The sequence below is a fragment of the Thunnus albacares genome, chromosome 7 (assembly GCF_914725855.1).
Source record: "Thunnus albacares chromosome 7, fThuAlb1.1, whole genome shotgun sequence".
Classification (NCBI taxonomy): domain Eukaryota; kingdom Metazoa; phylum Chordata; class Actinopteri; order Scombriformes; family Scombridae; genus Thunnus; species Thunnus albacares.
In genome coordinates, this window is record NC_058112.1 from 30,132,062 (window position 1) to 30,158,022 (window position 25,961).

Below are 25,961 nucleotides of genomic sequence, written 5' to 3' on the forward strand. Positions count from 1 at the left end.
AACAAACACAGGAGCCACAAAGCAGAGCTAGCTTGCCGCTAACACACGTTTCATCCAGTAACTAGGTCTTGCATGCAACTAACCTCTTCCTAACCTGGCACCTTGAGTCTACACCAATTGGTCTTAAACAGAGAACCACACAGTTTAGAGGTTTAAAACCTAGCTTTTCACACTTTGTTTCTGGTAGCACATGTAGTCTCAAGAAACCACGTATGGAAATGATGATGATGGTTTTTCTCACTTTTCTCATTTTTGTACAAACTGATGATTAATTAATCTCTTCCTTCTTTTTGCCCTTGAAACATTTGAAATTTTCATTTTTCCTTATTACTTATAGGACATTGAGACGAATGCAAAAGTATGACGCCTGTGAAAAATAACACATATGATCAGTGATGGAAGAAGTTTTCAGATCCTTTACTTAAGTATAAAAGTTACAAGTCCTGCATGAAAAATCCTAATACAGTAAAAGTACATAAGTATTATGAGCTTGATGTAGTTTAAGTATTGCAGTAAAAGTACATAAGTATTATGAGCTTGATGTAGTTTAAGTATTGCAGTAAAAGTAGTGGTTTGGTTCCTCTGACTGATATATTATTATATATGACATCATAGATGCTGGAGGTGGAGCTAGTTTCAACTACTTTATATACAGTTAGCTAGTTTAGTCCAGTGGTTCCCAACCTAGGGGTCGGGCCCCTCCAAAGGGTCAGCAGATAAATCTGAGGGGTTGTGAGATGATTAATGGGAGAGGAAAGAAGAAAAAACAAAGTTCTGATGCACAAATCTGTTTTCAGTTTTTGGACTTTTTCTCTAATCTTTGATTTTTGCTGAAATATTGGATCATTTGAACATTTATTGAAATGAAAACATGTGAGAAGTTTTGAGACTAAACTATTGATTTTTAAAGTATGAAGAGATGAGACACAGTCAACATGGCTCATTGCTGGTTTTCTGTTTTTTTTCCTGCCTCATTCTCAATAAATTCTATATCATTTAATATCATTTTGTTCTTGATCAGTGCCTCACAAGCTAAGCAACAGTTACTTGTGTTATACAGCAGCTTTATCTATTTATTTATTTATTTGCTGTATGTTTTAGTTTCACAGCAAGCTGATTTTATCTTTCATGTGATGATATGTATCTTACTTTAATAATTGTTTCTTAAATTAAAATATACTTTCTTATTCACAACTGGCGATTGTACCATTAAAATTATAAAAATGTGAGTTATGGAAACATTTTGAGAACTCCTCTTGTTTATGCACTTTATCAATTTTGTGCAAAATAAAATTGTCAGAAAATTTGCTTCTGTGTTTTGTTTTTGTGTGATCACTTGTTGGCAGGATAGAAAATTATATTCACCTATAGGAGAAAAGTTATATTGAAGGACGGATTCATAGTTCATAGTGTGTCTTAAAACAACAATCAGGAGCCCAAATGAACAGTGAAACCTGTTTTTCTTGCTGTAATCATTCCTCCTGTTCATACTGACCATTAGAAGATCCCTTCATAATGCACTTACAATGGAAGTGATGGGAGACAAAATCCACAGTCCTCCTTCTGTGCAAAAATGTATTTAAAAGTTTATCTGAAGCTAATATGAAGCTTCAGCGTCCAAAATGAGTCAAATTAAGTAGATATCTTTCAACGTTACAGTCTTTTTAGTGCCAAAGTTCCTCTTTTTGTTACTATACTTCCACCGCAGCTCAACAGGGAAACACTGTCTGAGGAAACACAAAGAGGGAATCTGATGCTAAAAAGACTGTAAATGTGTCAGATATCCACTTGATATGACTAACTCAGACTGATGAAGCCTCATATAAGCTTCACATCAACTTTTAAATGCATTTTTGCACTAAATCTTTTAATAGCCAGTATGAACAGGAGGAATGCTTTCAGCGAGGAAAACCTCTTTCGCTGTTTATATGGACACCTGACTGTTGTTTCAAAACACACTATCCTTTAAACCTGCAATAACTGATTTTTCCACTTGAGGGCAGCAGAAACAAGTAGTGAACACAGCATTGACAGAATATTAATAACTCAACTAGACATGCTCCCTGAGTCACAGCTGAGTCTCCAACCAAACAAACAACAGTCTCAGCATTTGAATATTCTTTGACTACAGGATTTATCTGAATCTGACATCAGTATATGTGTGAAGTCAGTCAAGCCTTTACGTTGAAATATAATAATATAATTAATTAATAATATAATATCATTTATAGCATAACCTGTTCAATTATAGCAACCCACATTCAAACAGAATGTAACATGGAATCTTACAACAAAACCACATCATGCTATATCACTGTCCCCCACCCAATGATATCGTGTGTGTGTGTGTATGTGTGTATGTGTGTGCGTGTGTGGTGGTAGTGGTGTGAACACATGGTGAAATAGAATTGGATAAAGGCTAATCCTACAACAGTCAACCTGTCTTGTTAATAATATCCTCTTTTTTTTCGTAGCGTGAGGAATACTTTAAATGTTTTTTTTCTCTCTGTTGCCCAGAACCAATATGGGATTTTAGGATCTCCATGTTGTGCTATTTTAAAATCTTTATACCTGCTTTGGCACTTATCAGTCTGTTTTTATAACAATAAAGTGGTCCTCTAGTTTTACTGCAACAGTCTTACTCTTTTTTTCCTTTTAATAAATATTTATACAATTGCACTTGAAGTCACGTCTCTGTCTAATTTTCTTTACACTTATCTGTGTGTTGACCTGTATACAGCAACTAGTCTTGGATGGACCCAGGTTAAGGTGTGGTTAGTAGTGTCTTTTCCTCCAGTTGAGCAGGTCACATAAGCAAAGAAGTGCTCATTTTAGCCCTGAAGTGGTTCAGATGTGTCATTTTACCAACAAAGTTAAACTAAGTTAACTTAACTGATAGTATTGTTCTATTGTGACAACAGATTTATGTTCTCATCAAAAACAGACGACATATCACATGATTTACACGTGTGTCTTATGTATTTTCTTAGTAAACAGAAATATATAAAGTACCACAAAGCAGGTACAGATCAGTGTTGAATACTAAAAACATTCACAGATCTAATAGTGTAGGTTCACATCAAAAAGTATTAATGCACGTATCAAATACATGACTTACTCACTCTTATCTATATGCAGACATACAAAAAAATAGCTCACATAGCTGATAGTGTTAATACTGTTGTTCTACTTACTTTTAGTATTTAAAAAGTTTTAATTCTAGTTACTTTAAGCTGATTACTCAATATATACAGTTCAGCTTAAAAACAAACAATTGGTCTGATCCCCTGAAGAGGCCGGCAGACGCCTCACTGAGAGAAGGCTCCGACGTTCTGGACCAGACGCTCTGAGAGCTCAACACTATGAGTGCTCAAGAATTAAAAAAAACATCTCTCCTAATTGAAATAAAGATATCATAAGAAATCATTCAATATTTTATTGTGGCCATAGAGTGATTGAAGGGACTTTGGTCACCAGGGAATAAAGATTACCCTGTAATTAAGGTTGGTAATGTGTAGAAAAGATAAGATCAGATTAGATTCAACTTTATTGTCATTGTACATAGTACAAATACAAGTGCAACGAAATGTAGTTTTGCATCCAACGAGAAAGCACAAATAAAGAATAAGGTGCTGTTGTTAATAAATAACGTGTGTTGGTATGTGAGGGGTCCCTGGTAACGCTGCAAGCCCTGCTGCAGACCTCGTGTACGATGGAGGTCAGCGATGGCAGGGAGTTGTTGTTGGTGTTGGGCGGTTTTCAGGGCCTTCCTGTCAGCTACGGAGCAGCTGTTGTACCACACCATGATGCAGTTGGTCAGATGCTCTCGACGGTGCAGCGGTAGAAGTTCACCAGGATCTGAGGAGACAGGAGGGCTTTCTTCAGCCTCCTCAGAAAGTAAAGGCGCTGCTGCTTGTGCATGTGTAGGGCATGAACTCCCTTTTGCCCTCTCTCTCTCTATCTCTCTCTCTGCCTCTCTCTCTCTCTATCTGGGTGTGTGACCTGCAAGAAGATAAAAGGCTGTGTGAAAGTTTCGTTGAGCAGACACTCTTGATTGATCAGACATCAGCAGACAGATATCACTGCAGCACAGGTACGAGCTCCATTTTCAAGTTTTATTCATATATCGAGCAATAAATTCAACATCTAAAAACCTTTTAGTCTAAATCTAAAACTCACCTCAAAACACATGATAAGAAATGAACAGATACCTCAATGCAGCAGGTTTTTGGCAGACTGAATGTACCATCATAAATCAGAAGAATAGATGATGACATATACTCTGATGTAAATATTAATCTGATGTCTGAGTAATGTCACTTTATGTGAATAGTTGTCATAATTAAATGCATTCACTTGTCTTAATAACTCTATTTTATTATTATTTTCTCATATTTCTGTTGTAATCTTTGTAACTCTATTACTACTCGACTAAGAAACCACATTTACAAGTTAGGGTATATAAAAACAAAAAAACAGACTCAACACAGCAGAGGAAGTTAGGATTCTCCTAGTGGTTATATTTCTAATAGCAGAGCTGATGTAGGAATCTTAAGATTTTTTTCTGTCATTCAAAGTATTCATGTAAACAACATGTTATTTTGCTGGTGATAATGAAACATTTCATTGCCTTTTGGAAACAAAGTAGCAGCTACAAAGTAAGTTACCACTGACGATCACAGTCAAAGCTGCAATCAGGAAGAACGAATAGATCAATAGATATAAAAATTGGGTCATTTGTCTGATACAGAGAACAGATAGAAGCAAAGTTGTACAAGGTTGGTAGACAAGGGTGTGTTTGAGTCTGTGTTTTATGGTTCTTCTGTGCTCACAGGAAGTTGATAAGATGCCTTGGTTTTATCATTCATGATGATCACATCAGAGGTCATTTTTAGCTGATTAATTGGAGCCAAATCAAAACAACATGATCATGACCTACTGTATCTGGATATTAAAACTGTTCCCTCAGTTTGCTCAAGCTCTGTCATGTGGTCTGTGAGTAAACAGCTTTTTTCAAGTCCTTCCGCAAAGTCAGTACTGGATTGAGGTCTGGACTCTGACTTGGACACTTATATGTCGATTTGAGGGCTGTTGTTTTGCTTATATGTCTATTTTTTTTATATTTTTGATTTATCCAGTGACATGTTGTCCTGTTCACACACAGTTACACACACAATCACACCTGAAGCTGCCCAGTACAACCACAGCCTGACTTACTGGTCGCTCAGAAGTTAAGGGCACTTAAGCAGTGGTTTTCCCACCAAGAATTTGGAAACATAAACCTTCATGTCAACTTTCTGTAACCTTTAAGTCACCACATTTTGCTGCATTGATGTCACCCTCTGTCTTCATAAGCAGTGGTGGAAGAAGTATTCAGATCCTTATGTGAAAGTACCAATACAGCAATCTAAAAATACTCTACAAGTAAAAGTTCTGCATACAAAAAAATCAACTTGCTACTACTTGCTCAGCATGTTACTGTTGTAGCTGCTGGAGGTGGAGCTAGTTTCAACCACTTTATATGCAATTAGTTTCATAATACAATACTCATGTACCCATATGTACATGAAAAGAGTCGTTGAAACAATTCCTACTGTCAACACAATAGGTCGTAATGTCAGTCACCCAAAAACGACATATGGTTATGATTGAGTGACAGATGGCATCTAGCAGCTGTAGTAACTGTGAGTCATTGGTTCAGTTCAGATGACGTATATATATGTGGACAGATTTCCTCATTCAGAGGAGGAGGGTGGATGGAGGCATTAACTTAACAGCGGACTTTGCCACAGGAGACCGCTGTTTTTTTTTCCTGACAGTTTAAAAACAAAAATGTAATTACGATCATCCCCTAATCTTAACCTCATGGTTATTATCGTAGCCATGACAACGAAGGTGGCCTAACTTTAAGGAAATAGTAGTAGTAGTAGAAGTAGAAATTTAACCCACCACATTTTCTCTAACCTTAATAAAGTTATCATTTTAACCCAAACCGTGATCTTTCCATAAACCTAACCAAGTGGTTTTTGTGCCTAAATCTAAACAGTCCTTAAAGTGTATCTGTTTTGGAAAGCACAGACAAATGATGTTGCCCTGCTTAGATTAGAAAACGCTCCTACATGTCGTTCTGGAGTCACATGGTCAAACCACATATTAGGTCATTTAATTTGGAGGACTTATTGTACATTCTAGTAGCCACAAGTTTGCAGACGTTACCCAGCCTCAGTTTAGTTCAGCTTAGTTAATAATTATATTTAGTTCAGAAACTGTTCACATTACTTCAGTTCATCTCAGGTCAGTTCAGTTTATTTTAGTTCAGTCCACCATCTCTGCCTCAACTAGAATTATTGTCCCCATTTATTCATGTCTGATTAATGCCACTCTATTCTGTTTCAGGCCAACTGCAGCTATGGATGTGGTAGACAAAATCGTTAAGGCCTCAGAAGTCATACCATTAGATCCTATCCTTTCTTCAGTACGATCCATCTACAAGCGGTGCCGGGATGTGAAGAGAAATGAGAAGCAATGCAAAGACATTACTTCGACACTCCAACAACTGGAGGAGATGTTGAAGTCTGTCGAAGAAAAGGATTCGAACCAAATATCTGAGAATTTGAACTCCGCTCTGTCTGAAGTCAAGCCTGTTCTGGAGTCAGCTGATGAACTAATAAAGAAATGCACCGACGCCAACGTGATGAAGGCCATGACCAAGGCCCAAAACTATCAAGAAGAATTCAACAACCTCAACCAAAGGCTCAGTAATGCCTTAGCGACTGTCTGTAATGCTCTGCATGAGCAGGTGGAGGAGGAGAAAAAGAAGCTGGCTCGGAAGGAAGCCAAAATGGCTAAGAGGAAAGCCAAAATGGCTCAGAGGGAAGAAGAAATAGCTCAGAAGGAAGCCAAAATGGCTCAGATAGAAGTCAATGTGGCTCAGATGGATCGCACCCTAGCTCTGCAGCAGGAAAGAATTCGCAAGTTAGAAGTTAAAACTATGTTTATTCTGCTGTGCTGCTGTGCAGTCACTGTAACTGTATACATAAAGAAGTAAAAGAATGAATGAAATCATTTGGAGGTAATGTAAATCAGTTCTTGATGATGATGTTGGTTTTTCTCACTTACTTTTGTAAAAGTTGATGATTAATTAATCTCATTCCCTCTTTTTGCCCTTGAAACATTTATAATTTTCATTTTTCCTTATTACTTATCTGACATTGAGACAAATGTGAAAGTATGACGCTTGTGAAAAATACCACATACGATCACTGGTGGAAGAAGTTCTCAGATCCTTTACTGAAGTAAAAGTACCAATGCAGCAATGTAAAAATACTCAAGTAACAAGTAAAAGTCCTTCATGAAAAATCCTACCACAATAAAAGTACATAAGTATTATGAGCTTGATGTAGTGAAAGTATTGCAGTAAAAGTAGTGATTTGGTCCCTCTGACTGATATATTATTATATATGACATCATTAGATTATTAATACTTTTTGGTCCAGTGGTTCCCAACCCAGGGGTCGGGCCCCTCCAAAGGGTCAGCAGATAAATCTGAGGGGTCGTGAGATGATTAATGGGAGAGGAAAGAAGAAAAAACAAAGTTCTGATACACAAATCTGTTTTCAGTTTTTGGACTTTTTCTCTAATCTTTGATTTTTGCTGAAATATTGGATCATTTGAACATTTATTGAAATGAAACCATGTGAGAAGTTTAGAGACTAAACTATTGGTGTCAATGATTTTTAAAGTATGAAGAGATGAGACACAGTCAGCATGGCTCATTGTTGGTTTGCTGTTTTTTTTCTGCCTCATTCTCAATCATTTCTATATCATTTCTATATCATTTAATATCATTTTGTCATTGATCAGTGCCTCACAAGCTAAGCAACAGTTACTCGTGTTATACAGTAGCTTTATCTACAGTTTTATTCGCTGTATGTTTTAGTTTCACAGCAAGCTGATTTTATCTTTCATGTGGGGTTATGTATCTTACTTTGATAATTGCTTCTTAAATTAAAATATACTTTCTTATCCATAACTGGTGATTGTACCATTAAAATTAGAAAAATGTGAGTTATGGAAAGATTTTGAGAACTCCTCTTGTTTATGATCTTTATCAATTTTGTGCAAAATTAAATTGCCAGAAAAATTGCTTCTGTGTTTTGTTTTGTTTTTTATGTGATCACTTGTTGGCAGGATAGAAAATTATATTCACCTATAGGAGAAAAGTTATATTAAAGGATGGATTCCTAGTTTTTCAAGTGTGTCTTAAAACAACAGTCAGGAGCCCAAATGAACAGTGAAACCTGTTTTTCTTGCTGTAATCATTCCTCCTGTTCATACTGACCATTAGAAGATCCCTTCATAATGCACTTACAATGGAAGTGATGGGGGACAAAATCCAAAGTCCTTCTTCTGTGCAAAAATGTATTTCAAAGTTTATCTGAAGCTAATATGAAACTTCAGCTCAACAGGGAAACACAAAGAAGGAATTTGATGCTAAAAAGACTGTAAATGTGTCAGATATCCACTTGATATGACTAACTCAGACTGCTGAAGCGTCATATAAACTTCACATCAACTTTTAAATGCATTTTTGCACTACATGACCTTTTCAGACACACTGTGGATTTTGGCCTCCATCACTTTAATTGAAAGCACATTTGAAGGGGATCTTTTAATGGCCAGTATGAACAGGAGGAATGATTACAGCGAGGAAAACCTCTTTCACTGTTCATACGGACACCTGACAGCTGTTTTAAAGCAGACTATCTTTTAAACCTGCAATAACTGATTATTTGTCCACTTGGGGGCAGCAGAAACAAGTAATGAACACAGAATTGACAGAATAACTCAGCCAACAGGACATGCTCTCTGCACTTTCTACACAGCTGAGTCTCCAACCAAAAAAACAACAGTCTAAAAATTTAAATATTTTCCCCTAATTTATTTATTGGGTTCATGTACAGTGTTAAACATAAATGTTACCATTTGATGTACTGTATCAGAGTTATCTTGTAGCTAATTATCATCTGCAGTCCCTTACAATTAAAACATATAACAACACAATAACAAACAGCGCAAAGCAAAAAACACACAGGACACATTACACAAAATACAAAGCTACACACAACAGCACATCACATACACCCACAATGTCAACTAATCTGATGATTATTTTCTCAATTAATCGATTAGCTTTTTGGTCTATAAAATGTTATAAAATGGTGAAAAATGTCAACCATTCTTTTCCAAAGTCCAAGGTGTCGTCTTCAAATGTCTTGTTTTGTCCACAACCCAAAGATATTCAGTTTACTTCAGTTTACTGTAACAGAGGACTAAAGAAACCAGAAAATATTCACATTTGGAAGAACAAGAAGGGCGTCCAGCTGATGGCCATGTAACATCGCGGACGTCGGCACAACATTACGTTTTTGAACTATTTTTGAGCCATGATGGGACGTCTTGATGGGACATTCAGACAATGGTCATTCAACGTCTCATTGTTTGCTGGGTTGTTATTATGGTTTCGAAGGGATATTTTGATCTGCTTTCAACTCATGTTTTCGTTTGTTTTGTACTATAATGGCAGTCTAATAATTCCTGTGTGCCCCTCTAAATGTTGGGAAGAACCTTAATCTTACTGACTGGGGTACCTGCAGACCCCAGAAGTTAATTTTTTGTCATATCTTACAGGTGTTTTATTCTATCATTACATTTTTTCATGACTTTGTCAATCAATTTTTCAGTCAAAAGCACCAAATTCCGCCTATGCAGTTTTGATAGATGGAACCATTTCTTGAGTTCATGTTTGCCATGGGTCCTAATTTAAAGTATCACACTGTCAGGGTGGGTAGGGCACTCTGCCAGTCATTTTGAAGGAGAAAGATGTAGCAGATACAAATTTCCTCATGTGCTCTGTAGACAACTCTAAATACTGCTCTTCCCGCCGCAAGATGATGTTCAAAGTCAATACAATACATAATTTCATAATAAAACATTTTATGATGATCAAATTAAATGTTTATCTTCTATTATACAAGATAAGACTGTAAAATAGTGTGTCATGCATATGATTGACATGCAGTCAGAGCATGATCAGGACATGGTGTGAATGTGGGAAAAAGCACAAATGAAACCATTTTGAGGCTGCAGAGAGAGAGGGCCAGAAGGAGGGGGATGCAAGGAGAAGGATTTTAGGTTTGCTCTGTTTCTCAGAGTGTTTGGCTATAATGAAGTTTAGCGTAAGTTCAAGCAGGAAGACTATCTTTGTACTCATTCATCCATTCTCATTCCCCTCTCTCTCTCCTCCACCTCTACTGCTCTCATATCAACTAATTAGGGGCGTTAACCCTTTTAGTTGAACAAATCAGATTCCACCACGATCTCTATCAGCCAATCATGTCTTAGCTGAATATCCTATCCTTATCCTGAATATCCTTAGAATATCCTCTTCTACTCTCGCCATCACTTCCCCCTTTATAAATACGATAACGTCACAATGAGGTTGGACTTTTCAAATTTCTCCATTATGTGCATGTTCAATAAAAACAATTCTTCACTTAAAAAATGACGTCTCTCCTAAATCTAGAATATATCTCCATAATATAATTTTGGATGACATTAGTGTTTGTTTTTTAGGCAACAATTGCAAGCAGATGAAGACTGGTCAGATTTGGCTTTGCTGAAGTTTTGAGACAAAATTGTACTTGGGATAAAAGCTGCAATTTGTATTAAAGAAAAGCATATAATTTCATTTTACACAATATGCAAATTAAATGTAACTCTCCTAAAATAATAATAATCTGTTAGTTTTTCGACCACTAATCAGAAGATCGGCAGTTTGATTCCCGGCTCCTCCAGTCCACATGTCAAAGTGTCCTTGAGCAAGATACTGAACCCCAAATTGCTCCCAAAGGCTGTACCATCACTGCGTGAGTGTGAATAATTAGATTAACTCTGCTGAGCAGGTTGGCACCTTGCATGGCAGCCTCTGCCATCAGTGTATGAATGTGTGTGTGAATGGATGAATGTTGGCATGTAGTGTAAGGTGCAATATAAATGCAGCCCATTTATATTTTACCATTTTGCTATGATGGTTGTTTCTTACAGTAGTTCATACAGTCGGTAGTCCTTTTATGTTAAATATGTTGGTAGGATGAGGGTTGAAACATATGGAGCTATAAAGTAAGTCTCTTGGTTTTCATTTATGTGAAGTAAAGTTGTTTTTCTGTATTGAACAACCCCTTTTTTAGAAACAGTTCTAGTTTCAAGTTTCCACTCAGTGTTTTGACATCTGTAATGAATCACTCCACTGTAACCTGGAATCAACCATGTTATACATTTTATCCCAAAAGTGTTTTTACATTAATTAAAAAATAAAACATTACAACATTAAACTAGAAATGCAATTTCTGTAGAAATTGCGTGTGATTGCTGAAAGCGGATTCAGATTGCATAAAAGGAAGCTGAAGAGTATTGAAAAATCTACCAAGATTAAAATCAGCAATGGGTGTAATTGAACCTACACCCTCATGTTTGTAAGACAGACATGCTATGCATTGAACTAACATGTCACATAGCAATACCAGGCCATATTTTGGTGTTTAGTCTGTCAATTGCATGAAATTGACAAAAAAGTATTTCAGTTAAACTCATTAAGGAGATTGACATCACCTGGACTCCTTCATCTCTACTGAGTTCTGCCCTAAGCAGGGCTCAAACTCACAACCTTTGGATCTAAAAGAAGTCTAGAAGTGACATGAGCTTAAACCACTGGACTACTCAGACAGGACTTGTAGAATTGGAAAAGATGTATTTAATAAGAATAGCAATCCACATTTTAGGTAGTAATGTTAATGTAAGCTAACATACTTCTATCATGTACTTACAGTACATGATAGAGATGTAAAGCAACTTTGTACATGAGAGCAATATTATGAGGAGCACAGCAGTAAGCAGGTATCTAACACACAACCTTGTCATCTGAGGTGAAGCTGATCAGAGAACAGTGTTCTAAACCACTGAGCCAACAGACATTCACTAAAGTGAGAAGAAAAAATCTCCATTTTGATGATGAAAATGTATTTGTCTCAAACTTGAGATTTGTACATCAATAGTGAAAGCAAGACTAGTTTAACATGAGAATGAATGATATGTGTAAAAACTGTTTGAAGGAAGAGAGAATCTGTAAGTTTAAGAAACTGCAGTGAGAGGAGACACATCCTGCAGACTGTATTGCAGTCAATGAGAACATGACAGCGACTCTCTATCAATTAAGGTTTAGATCTCAAAAACTATAAGTCCTATGTGAAATGTATTTACATTGTGAGAGAGAGGAGGCTTGTGGCAACATACTGAGGCAAGATATGTGCTTGAGGAGTTAAAATTGTGGGAGTGACAGCAGTTTAGAAAAACATTTCTGGTCTAAAATTATCTGTGCTCTCCTCTGTGCCTGATCACATGACACACTGGTGAGACCTGAAAAACTGCTGACTTTGGGCTTAAATTGCTGAAAAACTACAAAAGATATCACTAAACAATCTGATAACTTTGAAAGTTCAAAGTTTTGTGAACATTTTACAGTTTGAATGGCGTCTGTATTGTAAGGTACTTCCGAGCAGTTGAGTGTCAAAGTGACCAAGGTTCCAACTCAGTTGGACGGTTTGTCCCACAGACTGCCATTATAAATTTTAATGTTTTAAAAAATAATATAAAATCGCTGAAACATGTTACATTTCAGATAAATACAAGCACACATCTGCTGAATGAGTTGCACAGATTGACAGTTGAATGGTTTTTATAGCACAAAGTATGCAGCAGTTGAAACGCGGCAAAAAATGTACGGAAGACGGAATAAGAATAAAGAGTGAGAAGAACCAGAAGAACCAGCAATCACACAATTATTGAACTCCTTGTACTGGCTCCTCGATCTTGTGTTTCTGGCGTTATGCTTAATATAAGAAATCATTCATCGACATCAATAATTTATTGTGACCATCGATTGATTGTAAAGTTTTTGAAGGGACTTTGGTCACCAGGAAATAAAGATTACCCTGAAATTAAAGTCAGTGATGTTTTGAATAGATAAGATTAGATTAGATTCAACTTTATTGTCATTGCACGTGGTACAAGTACGACGAAACACAGTTTTGCATCCAAACAGAAAGTGTAAATAGTAGAATAAGGTACGGACAAGGTGATATTTACAGATAAGGTGCAAGGAATAAAGAATATACAGTATAAATTATATGGATATGCTGTGGTTCAAAGATCATGAATGAGAAGGGGGAGGAGGGGGAGTGGGCGAGCCTAGTACTGGGTTTGAGAGTTCAGCATGGTTATGTTGTTATTGAAAAAACTGTTCCTGAGCCTGCTGGTGCAGGACCTAAAGCTCCTGTACTGTCTCCCTGATGGGAAGAGGGCAAACAGTCCATGTTGGGGTGTGAGGGGGTCCCTGGTAATTCTGCAAGCCCTGCTGCAGACACCGTGTACGATGGAGGTCAGCGATGGACGGTTTTCAGGGCCTTCCTGAGCAGCTACAGAGCAGCTGCTGTACGAGACCATGATGCAGTTGGTCAGATGCTCTCAATGGTGCAGCGGTAAAAGTTCACCAGGATCTGAGGAGACAGGAGGGCTTTCTTCAGCCTCCTCAGAAAGTAAAGGCGTTGCTGCTTGTGAATATGTAGGGCATGAACTCCCTTTTGCCCTCTCTCTCTGCCTCTCTCTCTCTCTCTCTGTCTCTCTCTCTCTGCCTCTCTCTCTCTCTCTGTGTGTGTGTGTGACCTGCGAGAAGATAAAAGGACGTGTGAAAGTTTCATTGAGCAGACACTCTTGATTGATCAGACCTCAGCAGACAGACATCACCGCAGCACAGGTACGAGCTCCATTTTCAAGTTTTATTCATATATCGAGCAATAAATTCAACATCTAAAAACCTTTTAGTCTTAATCTAAAACTCACCTCAAAACACATGATAAGAAATGAACAGATACCTTAATGCAGCAGGTTACCATCATAAATCAGAATAGATGATGACATATACTCTGTATCTGATTAATTAAAGTCTCATATTTCTGTTGTAATCAAACAATTAAAGTGATGTAAATATTAATCTGATGTCTGAGTAATGTCACTTTGTGTAAATAATTGTCAATTAAATGGGTTCACTTGTCTTAATAACTCTATTTCTGTTGTAATCTTTATAACTCTATTACAACTATTTCACTAAGAAACTACATTTACAAGTTAGGGTATATAAAAACACAAAAAAATTGACTTGACACAGCAGAGGAAGTTAGGATTCTCCTAGTGGTTATATTTCTAATAGCAGAGCTGATGTAGGAATCTTAAGATTTTTTTCTTTCGTTCAGTATTCATGTAAACAACATGTTATTTTGCTGGTGATAATGAAACATTTCATTGCCTTTTGGAAACAAAATAGCAGCTACAAAGTAGGTTACCCCTGACGATTACAGTCAGTGTTGCAATCAGGAAGAATTAATAGATCAATAGATATAAAAATGGGGTCATTTGTCTGATACAGAGAACAGATAGAAGCAAAGTTGTACAAGGTTGGTAAACAACGGTGTGTATGAGTTTGTGTTTTATGCCTTGGTTTTATCATTCATGATGATCACATCAGAGGTCATTTTTAGCTGATTAATTGGAGCCAAATCAAAACAACATGATCATGACCTACTATATCTGGATATTAAAACTGTTCCCTCAGTTTGCTCAAGCTCTGTCATGTGGTCTGTGAGTAAACAGCTTTTTTCAAGTCCTGCCACAAATTCAGAATTTGATTGAGGTCTGGACTCTGACTCGGACACGCTAGGAAATTAAAGGACGGGTTCACAATTTTTCAAGTCTGTCTTAAAGTTAACATGTTTTTCTTGCCATAATAATTCCTCCTGTTCATACTACTTTTAAGAAACACTTGGCAAATTGTGACCCTATCCTTTAACATTGGTGTTTTTAAGCATTTCTTGTGTCAGTTTGACCTCACGTGTATGTTTGGGGCTGCTGTTTTGCTTATATGTCTATTTTGTCTATTTTTTAATATATTTGATTTATCCAGTGACGTGTTGTTCTGTTCACTCACAGTTACACACAATCACACCTGAAGCTGCCCAGTACAACCACAGCCTGACCATCACTCAGAAGGTAAGGGTACCTCAGCACTGGTTTCACCACTAAGAATTTTCCTGTCAGATCAGAATTTGAAACATAAACCTTCATGTCAACTTTCTCTGACTTTTAAGTCACCACATTTTGCTGCATTGATGTCACCCTCTGTCTTCATAAGTAGTGGCGGAAGAAGTATTCAGATCCTTATGTTAAAGTACCAATACAACAATCTAAAAATACTCTATTACAAGTAAAAGTACAGAAATGTTAACAGCAAAAAGTATCAAAAGTAAAACTACTCGCTCTGCAGAAAAATAGATAATATATGACATCATTAGATTATTAATACTGAAGCATCAATGTTAGGGCAGCATGTTACTGTTGGAGCTGCTGGAGGTGGAGCTAGTTTCAACTACTTTATATGCAATTAGTTTCAGGTATAGGTTCAGGTTTTTTCAATAATACAATACTCATGTACCCATATGTACATGAAAAGGGTTGTTGAAACAATTCCTACTCTCAACACAATAGGTTGTAATGTCAGTCACCCAAAACGACATATAGTTATGATTGAGTGACAGATGCCATCTAGCAGCTGTAGTAACTGTGAGTCAGTGGTTCAGTTCAGATGACGTATATATATGTGGACAGATTTCCTCATTCAGAGGAGGAGGGTGGATGGAGGCATTAACTGAACAGTGGACTTTGCCACAGGAGACCGCTGTTTGTTTCCTGACAGTTTAAAAAAAAAAGTAATTACGATTGTCCCCTAACCTTAACTCCGTGGTTATTATTGTAGTCATGACAACGAAAGTGGCCTAACTTTAGTAACTTTAATACACAGCATGTTTCTCTAACCTTAACAATGATCATTTTAACCCAAACCATGATCTTTCCCTGAACCTAACCAGACCTTAACCACAGCGTTGTCACATCATTAAACATCATTATTGTTTAACAGTGATGTGTAACAGTTTTGGAAAGCACAGACAAATGATGGTCCTGCTAATTACGGCTGATAAAGGCGTGAGATTAGAAAACGCTCCTATGTGTCGTTCTGGAGTCACATGGTCAAACTACATATTTGGTCGTTTAATTTGGAGGACTTATTGTGCATTCTAGTAGCCACAAGTTTGCAGACGTTACCCAGCCTCAGATTAATTCACCTTAGTTAATAATTATATTTAGTTCAGAATTTGTTCTCACTACTTCAGTTCATCTCAGGTCAGTTCAGTTTATTTTAGTTCAGTCCACCATCTCTGCTTCAACTAGAATTATTGTCCCCATTTATTCATGTCTGATTGATGCCACTCTATTCTGTTTCAGGCCACCTGCAGCTATGGATGTGATAGATTTCTTACCGTTAGATCCTATCCTTTCTTCATTTCGAGCCATCTACAAGCAGTGCCAGAATGTGAAGAGAAATGAGAAGCAATGCAAACAGATTGCTTTGATAGTCCAAAAACTGGAGGAGATGTTGAAGTCTATCGAAGAAAAGGATTCAAACCAAATATCTGAGAATTTGAACTCCGCTCTGTTGGAAGTCAAGCCTGTTCTGGATTCAGCTGTTGAACTAATAAAGAAATGCACTGATGCCAACGTGATGACGGCCATGACCAAGGCCCAAAACTATCAAGAAGAATTCAACAACCTGAACAAATGGTTCAGTGATGTCTTACTGACTGTCTTTAATGCTATGCATGAACAGCTGGAGAAGGAGAAAAAGAAGATGGCTCGGAAGGAATCCAAAATGGCTAAGAGGAAAACCAAAATGGCTCAGAAGAAAGCCAACATGGCTCAGATGGAAGCCGAAATGGACCAGAAGAAAGCTGAAATGGCTCAGAAGGAAGCCGAAATGGCTCAGAAGGAAGCCGAAATGGCTCAGAAGAAAGTCGAAATGGCTCCGAAGGAAGTCGAAATGGCTCCGAAGGAAGAAGAAATGGCTCAGATGGAAGCCAAAATGGCTCAGAATGAAGCCGAAATGGCTGAGAAGGAAGCCAAAATGTCTCAGAAGGAGGCCAAAATGTCTCAGATGGAAGCTGAATTCTCTCAGAAGGAAGTCAAAATTTCTCAAAAGGAGGCCAAAATGTCTCAGATGGAGGCTGAATTCTCTCAGAAGGAAGCCAAAATTGCTCAGAAGGAAGTCAAATTGTCTCAGATGGAAGCCGAAATGTCTGAGAAGGAAGCTGAAATGTCTCAGAAGGAAGCCAAAATGTCTCAGATGGAGGCGGAAATGTTTAAGAAGGAAGCCAAATTGTCTGAGAAGGAAGACAAAATGTCTGAGAAGGAAGCAGAAATATCTAAGAAGGAAGGCGAAATGTCTGAGAAAGAAGCTGAAATGTCTCAGATGGAAGCCAAATTGGCTCAGAAGGAAGCTGAAATGGCTCAGATGGAAGCCGAATTGGCTCAGATGGATCGCACCCTAGCTCTGCAGCAGGAGAGAATTCACAGTTTAAAGGCTAAAACTATGTTTATTCTGCTGTGCTGCTGTGCGGTCACTGTAACTGTATACATAAAGAAGTAAAAGAATGAATGAAATAATTGAAGCTAATGTAAATCAGTTCTTGATGATGATGTTGGTTTTTCTCACTTTTCTAACTTTTGTACAAGCTGATGATTAATTAATCTCTTTCCCTCTTTTTGCCCTTGAAACATTTATAATTTTCATTTTTCCTTGTTACTTATCTGACATTGAGACAAATGTGAAAGTATGACGCCTGTGAAAAATAACACATATGATCACTGGTGGAAGAAGTTCTCAGATCCTTTACTGAAGTAAAAGATGTAAAAATACTCAAGTAACAAGTAAAAGTCCTTCATGAAAAATCCTACCACAATAAAAGTACATAAGCATTATGAGCTTGATGTAGTTAAAGTATTGCAGTAAAAGTAGTGATTTGGTCCCTCTGACTGATATATTATTATATATGACATTATTAGATTATTAATGCTTTTTGGTCCAGTGGTTCCCAACCTAGGGGTCGGGCCCCTCCAAAGGGTCAGCAGATAAATCTGAGGGGTCGTAAGATGATTAATGGGAGAGGAAAGAAGAAAAAACAAAGTTCTGATACACAAATCTGTTTTCAGTTTTTGGACTTTTTCTCTAATCTTTGATTTTTGGTGAAATATTGGATCATTTGAACATTTATTGAAATGAAACCATGTGAGAAGTTTAGAGACTAAACTATTGGTGCCATAATGATTTTTAAAGTATGAAGAGATGAGACACAGTCAGCATGGCTCATTGTTGGTTTGCTGTTTTTTCCTGCCTCATTCTCAATAAATTCTATATCATTTCTATATCATTTAATATCATTTTGTTATTGATGTGTTTTAGTTTCACAGCAAGCTGATTTTATCTTTCATGTGGGGTTATGTATCTTACTTTGATAATTGCTTCTTAAATTAAAATATACTTTCTTATCCATAACTGGTGATTGTACCATTAAAATTAGAAAAATGTGAGTTATGGAAAGATTTTGAGAACTCCTCTTGTTTATGCACTTTATCAATTTTGTGCAAAATAAAATTGTCAGAAAAATTGCTTCTGTGTTTTGTTTTGTTTTTTATGTGATCACTTGTTGGCAGGATAGAAAATTATATTCACCTATAGGAGAAAAGTTATATTAAAGGACGGATTCCTAGTTTTTCAAGTGTGTCTTAAAACAACAGTCAGGAGCCCAAATGAACAGTGTAACCTGTTTTTCTTGCTGTAATCATTCCTCCTGTTCATACTGACCATTAGAAGATCCCTTCATAATGCACTTACACTGGAAGTGATGGGAGACAAAACCCACAGTCCTCCTTCTGTGCAAAAATTCAAACTTTCAAATTCAAAGTTTATCTGAAGCTAATATGAAGCTTCAGCGTCCAAATGAGTCAAATCAAGTAGATATCTTTCAATGTTACAGTCTTTTTAGTGCCAAAGTCCCTCTTTTTGTTACTATACTTCCACCTGCAGCTCAACAGGGAAACACTGTCTGAGGAAACACAAAGAGGGAATTTGATGCTAAAAAGACTGTAAATGTGTCAGATATCTATTTGATATGACTAACTCAGACTGCTGAAGCCTGATATAAGCTTCACATCAACTTCACATCAATACATTTTTGCACTAAATCTTTCAATATCCAGTATGAACAGGAGGAATGATCACAGCAAGGAAAACCTCTTTCACTGTTTATATGGACACCTGACTGTTGTTGTAAAACACTCTATCCTTTAAACCTACAATAACTGATTTTTCCACTTGAGGGCAGCAGAAACAAGTAGTGAACACAGCAGTCAGGAGCCCAAATGAACAGTGTAACCTGTTTTTCTTGCTGTAATCATTCCTCCTGTTCATACTGACCATTAGAAGATCCCTTCATAATGCACTTACAATGGAAGTGATGGGGGACAAAATCCACAGTCCTCCTTCTGTGCAAAAATGTATTTCAAAGTTTATCTGAAGCTAATATGAAACTTCAGCTCAACAGGGAAACTCTGTCCGAGGAAACACAAAGAGGGAATTTGATGCTAAAAAGACTGTAAATGTGTCAGATATCCACTTGATATGACTAACTCAGACTGCTGAAGTGTCATATAAGCTTCACATCAACTTTTAAATGCATTTTTGCACTACATGACCTTTTCAGACACACTGTGGATTTTGGCCTCCATCACTTTAATTGAAAGCACATTTGAAGGGGATCTTTTAATGGCCAGTATGAACAGGAGGAATGATTACAGCGAGGAAAACCTCTTTCACTGTTCATATGGACACCTGACAGCTGTTTTAAAGCAGACTATCTTTTAAACCTGCAATAACTGATTATTTGTCCACTTGGGGGCAGCAGAAACAAGTAATGAACACAGAATTGACAGAATAACTCAGCCAACAGGACATGCTCCCTGCACTTTCTACACAGCTGAGTCTCCAACCAAAAAAACAACAGTCTAAAAATTTAAATATTTTCCCCTAATTTATTTATTGGGTTCATGTACAGTGTTAAACATAAATTTTACCATTTGATGTACTGTATCAGAGTTAGCTTGTAGCTAATTATCATCTGCAGTCCCTTACAATTAAAACATATAACAACACAATAACAAACAGCGCAAAGCAAAAAACACACAGGACACATTACACAAAATACAAAGCTACACACAACAACACATCACATACACCCACAATGTCAACTAATAATAATGTATGCTTTTCCAATTCATTATCGATCAATCTGATGATTATTTTCTCAATTAATCGATTAGCTTTTTGGTCTATAAAATGTTATAAAATGGTGAAAAATGTCAACCATTCTTTTCCAAAGTCCAAGGTGTCGTCTTCAAATGTCTTGTTTTGTCCACAACCCAAAGATATTCAGTTTACTTCAGTTTACTGTAACAGAGGACTAAAGAAACCAGAAAATATTCACATTTGGAAGAACAAGAAGGGCGTCCAGCTGATGGCCATGTAACATCGTGGACGTCGGCACAACATTAAGTTTTTGAACTATTTTTGAGCCATGACAGGACGTCTTGATGGGACATTCAGACAATGGTCATTCAACGTCTCATTGTTTGCTGGGTTGTTATTATGGTTTCGAAGGGATATTTTGATCTGCTTTCAACTCATGTTTTCGTTTGTTTTGTACTATAATGGCAGTCTAATAATTCCTGTGTGCCCCTCTAAATGTTGGGAAGAACCTTAATCCTACTGACTGGGGTACCTGCAGACCCCAGAAGTTAATTTTTTGTCATATCTTACAGGTGTTTTATTCTATCATTACATTTTTTCATGACTTTGTCAATCAATTTTTCAGTCAAAAGCACCAAATTCCGCCTATGCAGTTTTGATAGATGGAACCATTTCTTGAGTTCATGTTTGCCATGGGTCCTAATTTAAAGTATCACACTGTCAGGGTGGGTAGGGCACTCTGCCAGTCATTTTGAAGGAGAAAGATGTAGCAGATACAAATTTCCTCATGTGCTCTGTAGACAACTCTAAATACTGCTCTTCCCGCGGCAAGATGATGTTCAAAGTCTATACAATACATAATTTCATAATAAAACATTTTATGATGATCAAATTAAATGTTTATCTTCTATTATACAAGATAAGACTGTAAAATAGTGTGTCATGCATATGATTGACATGCAGTCAGAGCATGATCAGGACATGGTGTGAATGTGGGAAAAAGCACAAATGAAACCATTTTGAGGCTGCAGAGAGAGAGGGCCAGAAGGAGGGGGATGCAAGGAGAAGGATTTTAGGTTTGCTCTGTTTCTCAGAGTGTTTGGCTATAATGAAGTTTAGCGTAAGTTCAAGCAGGAAGACTATCTTTGTACTCATTCATCCATTCTCATTCCCCTCTCTCTCTCCTCCACCTCTACTGCTCTCATATCAACTAATTAGGGGCGTTAACCCTTTTAGTTGAACAAATCAGATTCATGATGATCACATCAGAGGTCATTTTTAGCTGATTAATTGGAGCCAAATCAAAACAACATGATCATGACCTACTATATCTGGATATTAAAACTGTTCCCTCAGTTTGCTCAAGCTCTGTCATGTGGTCTGTGAGTAAACAGCTTTTTTCAAGTCCTGCCACAAATTCAGAATTTGATTGAGGTCTGGACTCTGACTCGGACACGCTAGGAAATTAAAGGACGGGTTCACAATTTTTCAAGTCTGTCTTAAAGTTAACATGTTTTTCTTGCCATAATAATTCCTCCTGTTCATACTACTTTTAAGAAACACTTGGCAAATTGTGACCCTATCCTTTAACATTGGTGTTTTTAAGCATTTCTTGTGTCAGTTTGACCTCACGTGTATGTTTGGGGCTGCTGTTTTGCTTATATGTCTATTTTGTCTATTTTTTAATATATTTGATTTATCCAGTGACGTGTTGTTCTGTTCACTCACAGTTACACACAATCACACCTGAAGCTGCCCAGTACAACCACAGCCTGACCATCACTCAGAAGGTAAGGGTACCTCAGCACTGGTTTCACCACTAAGAATTTTCCTGTCAGATCAGAATTTGAAACATAAACCTTCATGTCAACTTTCTCTGACTTTTAAGTCACCACATTTTGCTGCATTGATGTCACCCTCTGTCTTCATAAGTAGTGGCGGAAGAAGTATTCAGATCCTTATGTTAAAGTACCAATACAACAATCTAAAAATACTCTATTACAAGTAAAAGTACAGAAATGTTAACAGCAAAAAGTATCAAAAGTAAAACTACTCGCTCTGCAGAAAAATAGATAATATATGACATCATTAGATTATTAATACTGAAGCATCAATGTTAGGGCAGCATGTTACTGTTGGAGCTGCTGGAGGTGGAGCTAGTTTCAACTACTTTATATGCAATTAGTTTCAGGTATAGGTTCAGGTTTTTTCAATAATACAATACTCATGTACCCATATGTACATGAAAAGGGTTGTTGAAACAATTCCTACTCTCAACACAATAGGTTGTAATGTCAGTCACCCAAAACGACATATAGTTATGATTGAGTGACAGATGCCATCTAGCAGCTGTAGTAACTGTGAGTCAGTGGTTCAGTTCAGATGACGTATATATATGTGGACAGATTTCCTCATTCAGAGGAGGAGGGTGGATGGAGGCATTAACTGAACAGTGGACTTTGCCACAGGAGACCGCTGTTTGTTTCCTGACAGTTTAAAAAAAAAAGTAATTACGATTGTCCCCTAACCTTAACTCCGTGGTTATTATTGTAGTCATGACAACGAAAGTGGCCTAACTTTAGTAACTTTAATACACAGCATGTTTCTCTAACCTTAACAATGATCATTTTAACCCAAACCATGATCTTTCCCTGAACCTAACCAGACCTTAACCACAGCGTTGTCACATCATTAAACATCATTATTGTTTAACAGTGATGTGTAACAGTTTTGGAAAGCACAGACAAATGATGGTCCTGCTAATTACGGCTGATAAAGGCGTGAGATTAGAAAACGCTCCTATGTGTCGTTCTGGAGTCACATGGTCAAACTACATATTTGGTCGTTTAATTTGGAGGACTTATTGTGCATTCTAGTAGCCACAAGTTTGCAGACGTTACCCAGCCTCAGATTAATTCACCTTAGTTAATAATTATATTTAGTTCAGAATTTGTTCTCACTACTTCAGTTCATCTCAGGTCAGTTCAGTTTATTTTAGTTCAGTCCACCATCTCTGCTTCAACTAGAATTATTGTCCCCATTTATTCATGTCTGATTGATGCCACTCTATTCTGTTTCAGGCCACCTGCAGCTATGGATGTGATAGATTTCTTACCGTTAGATCCTATCCTTTCTTCATTTCGAGCCATCTACAAGCAGTGCCAGAATGTGAAGAGAAATGAGAAGCAATGCAAACAGATTGCTTTGATAGTCCAAAAACTGGAGGAGATGTTGAAGTCTATCGAAGAAAAGGATTCAAACCAAATATCTGAGAATTTGAACTCCGCTCTGTTGGAAGTCAAGCCTGTTCTGGATTCAGCTGTTGAACTAATAAAGAAATGCACTGATGCCAACGTGATGACGGCCATGACCAAGGCCCAAAACTATCAAGAAGAATTCAACAACCTGAACAAATGGTTCAGTGATGTCTTACTGACTGTCTTTAATGCTATGCATGAACAGCTGGAGAAGGAGAAAAAGAAGATGGCTCGGAAGGAATCCAAAATGGCTAAGAGGAAAACCAAAATGGCTCAGAAGAAAGCCAACATGGCTCAGATGGAAGCCGAAATGGACCAGAAGAAAGCTGAAATGGCTCAGAAGGAAGCCGAAATGGCTCAGAAGGAAGCCGAAATGGCTCAGAAGAAAGTCGAAATGGCTCCGAAGGAAGTCGAAATGGCTCCGAAGGAAGAAGAAATGGCTCAGATGGAAGCCAAAATGGCTCAGAATGAAGCCGAAATGGCTGAGAAGGAAGCCAAAATGTCTCAGAAGGAGGCCAAAATGTCTCAGATGGAAGCTGAATTCTCTCAGAAGGAAGTCAAAATTTCTCAAAAGGAGGCCAAAATGTCTCAGATGGAGGCTGAATTCTCTCAGAAGGAAGCCAAAATTGCTCAGAAGGAAGTCAAATTGTCTCAGATGGAAGCCGAAATGTCTGAGAAGGAAGCTGAAATGTCTCAGAAGGAAGCCAAAATGTCTCAGATGGAGGCGGAAATGTTTAAGAAGGAAGCCAAATTGTCTGAGAAGGAAGACAAAATGTCTGAGAAGGAAGCAGAAATATCTAAGAAGGAAGGCGAAATGTCTGAGAAAGAAGCTGAAATGTCTCAGATGGAAGCCAAATTGGCTCAGAAGGAAGCTGAAATGGCTCAGATGGAAGCCGAATTGGCTCAGATGGATCGCACCCTAGCTCTGCAGCAGGAGAGAATTCACAGTTTAAAGGCTAAAACTATGTTTATTCTGCTGTGCTGCTGTGCGGTCACTGTAACTGTATACATAAAGAAGTAAAAGAATGAATGAAATAATTGAAGCTAATGTAAATCAGTTCTTGATGATGATGTTGGTTTTTCTCACTTTTCTAACTTTTGTACAAGCTGATGATTAATTAATCTCTTTCCCTCTTTTTGCCCTTGAAACATTTATAATTTTCATTTTTCCTTGTTACTTATCTGACATTGAGACAAATGTGAAAGTATGACGCCTGTGAAAAATAACACATATGATCACTGGTGGAAGAAGTTCTCAGATCCTTTACTGAAGTAAAAGATGTAAAAATACTCAAGTAACAAGTAAAAGTCCTTCATGAAAAATCCTACCACAATAAAAGTACATAAGCATTATGAGCTTGATGTAGTTAAAGTATTGCAGTAAAAGTAGTGATTTGGTCCCTCTGACTGATATATTATTATATATGACATTATTAGATTATTAATGCTTTTTGGTCCAGTGGTTCCCAACCTAGGGGTCGGGCCCCTCCAAAGGGTCAGCAGATAAATCTGAGGGGTCGTAAGATGATTAATGGGAGAGGAAAGAAGAAAAAACAAAGTTCTGATACACAAATCTGTTTTCAGTTTTTGGACTTTTTCTCTAATCTTTGATTTTTGGTGAAATATTGGATCATTTGAACATTTATTGAAATGAAACCATGTGAGAAGTTTAGAGACTAAACTATTGGTGCCATAATGATTTTTAAAGTATGAAGAGATGAGACACAGTCAGCATGGCTCATTGTTGGTTTGCTGTTTTTTCCTGCCTCATTCTCAATAAATTCTATATCATTTCTATATCATTTAATATCATTTTGTTATTGATGTGTTTTAGTTTCACAGCAAGCTGATTTTATCTTTCATGTGGGGTTATGTATCTTACTTTGATAATTGCTTCTTAAATTAAAATATACTTTCTTATCCATAACTGGTGATTGTACCATTAAAATTAGAAAAATGTGAGTTATGGAAAGATTTTGAGAACTCCTCTTGTTTATGCACTTTATCAATTTTGTGCAAAATAAAATTGTCAGAAAAATTGCTTCTGTGTTTTGTTTTGTTTTTTATGTGATCACTTGTTGGCAGGATAGAAAATTATATTCACCTATAGGAGAAAAGTTATATTAAAGGACGGATTCCTAGTTTTTCAAGTGTGTCTTAAAACAACAGTCAGGAGCCCAAATGAACAGTGTAACCTGTTTTTCTTGCTGTAATCATTCCTCCTGTTCATACTGACCATTAGAAGATCCCTTCATAATGCACTTACACTGGAAGTGATGGGAGACAAAACCCACAGTCCTCCTTCTGTGCAAAAATTCAAACTTTCAAATTCAAAGTTTATCTGAAGCTAATATGAAGCTTCAGCGTCCAAATGAGTCAAATCAAGTAGATATCTTTCAATG

The 25,961-nt window shown here is 37.1% G+C and overlaps 1 protein-coding gene across 1 annotated transcript; it reads left to right on the forward strand.

Moving 5' to 3' along the window:
- The first annotated feature begins 3,587 nt into the window (after positions 1–3,587).
- On the forward strand, positions 3,588–17,647 carry LOC122985674 (myosin-11-like). The gene is made up of 3 exons (XM_044356520.1): positions 3,588–4,093; positions 6,397–6,975; positions 16,450–17,647. The coding sequence occupies exons 2-3, from the start codon at positions 6,410–6,412 to the stop codon at positions 17,645–17,647; spliced, it is 1,764 nt and encodes a 587-aa protein (XP_044212455.1). The 5' UTR covers positions 3,588–4,093; positions 6,397–6,409.
- Positions 17,648–25,961: the final 8,314 nt, after the last annotated feature.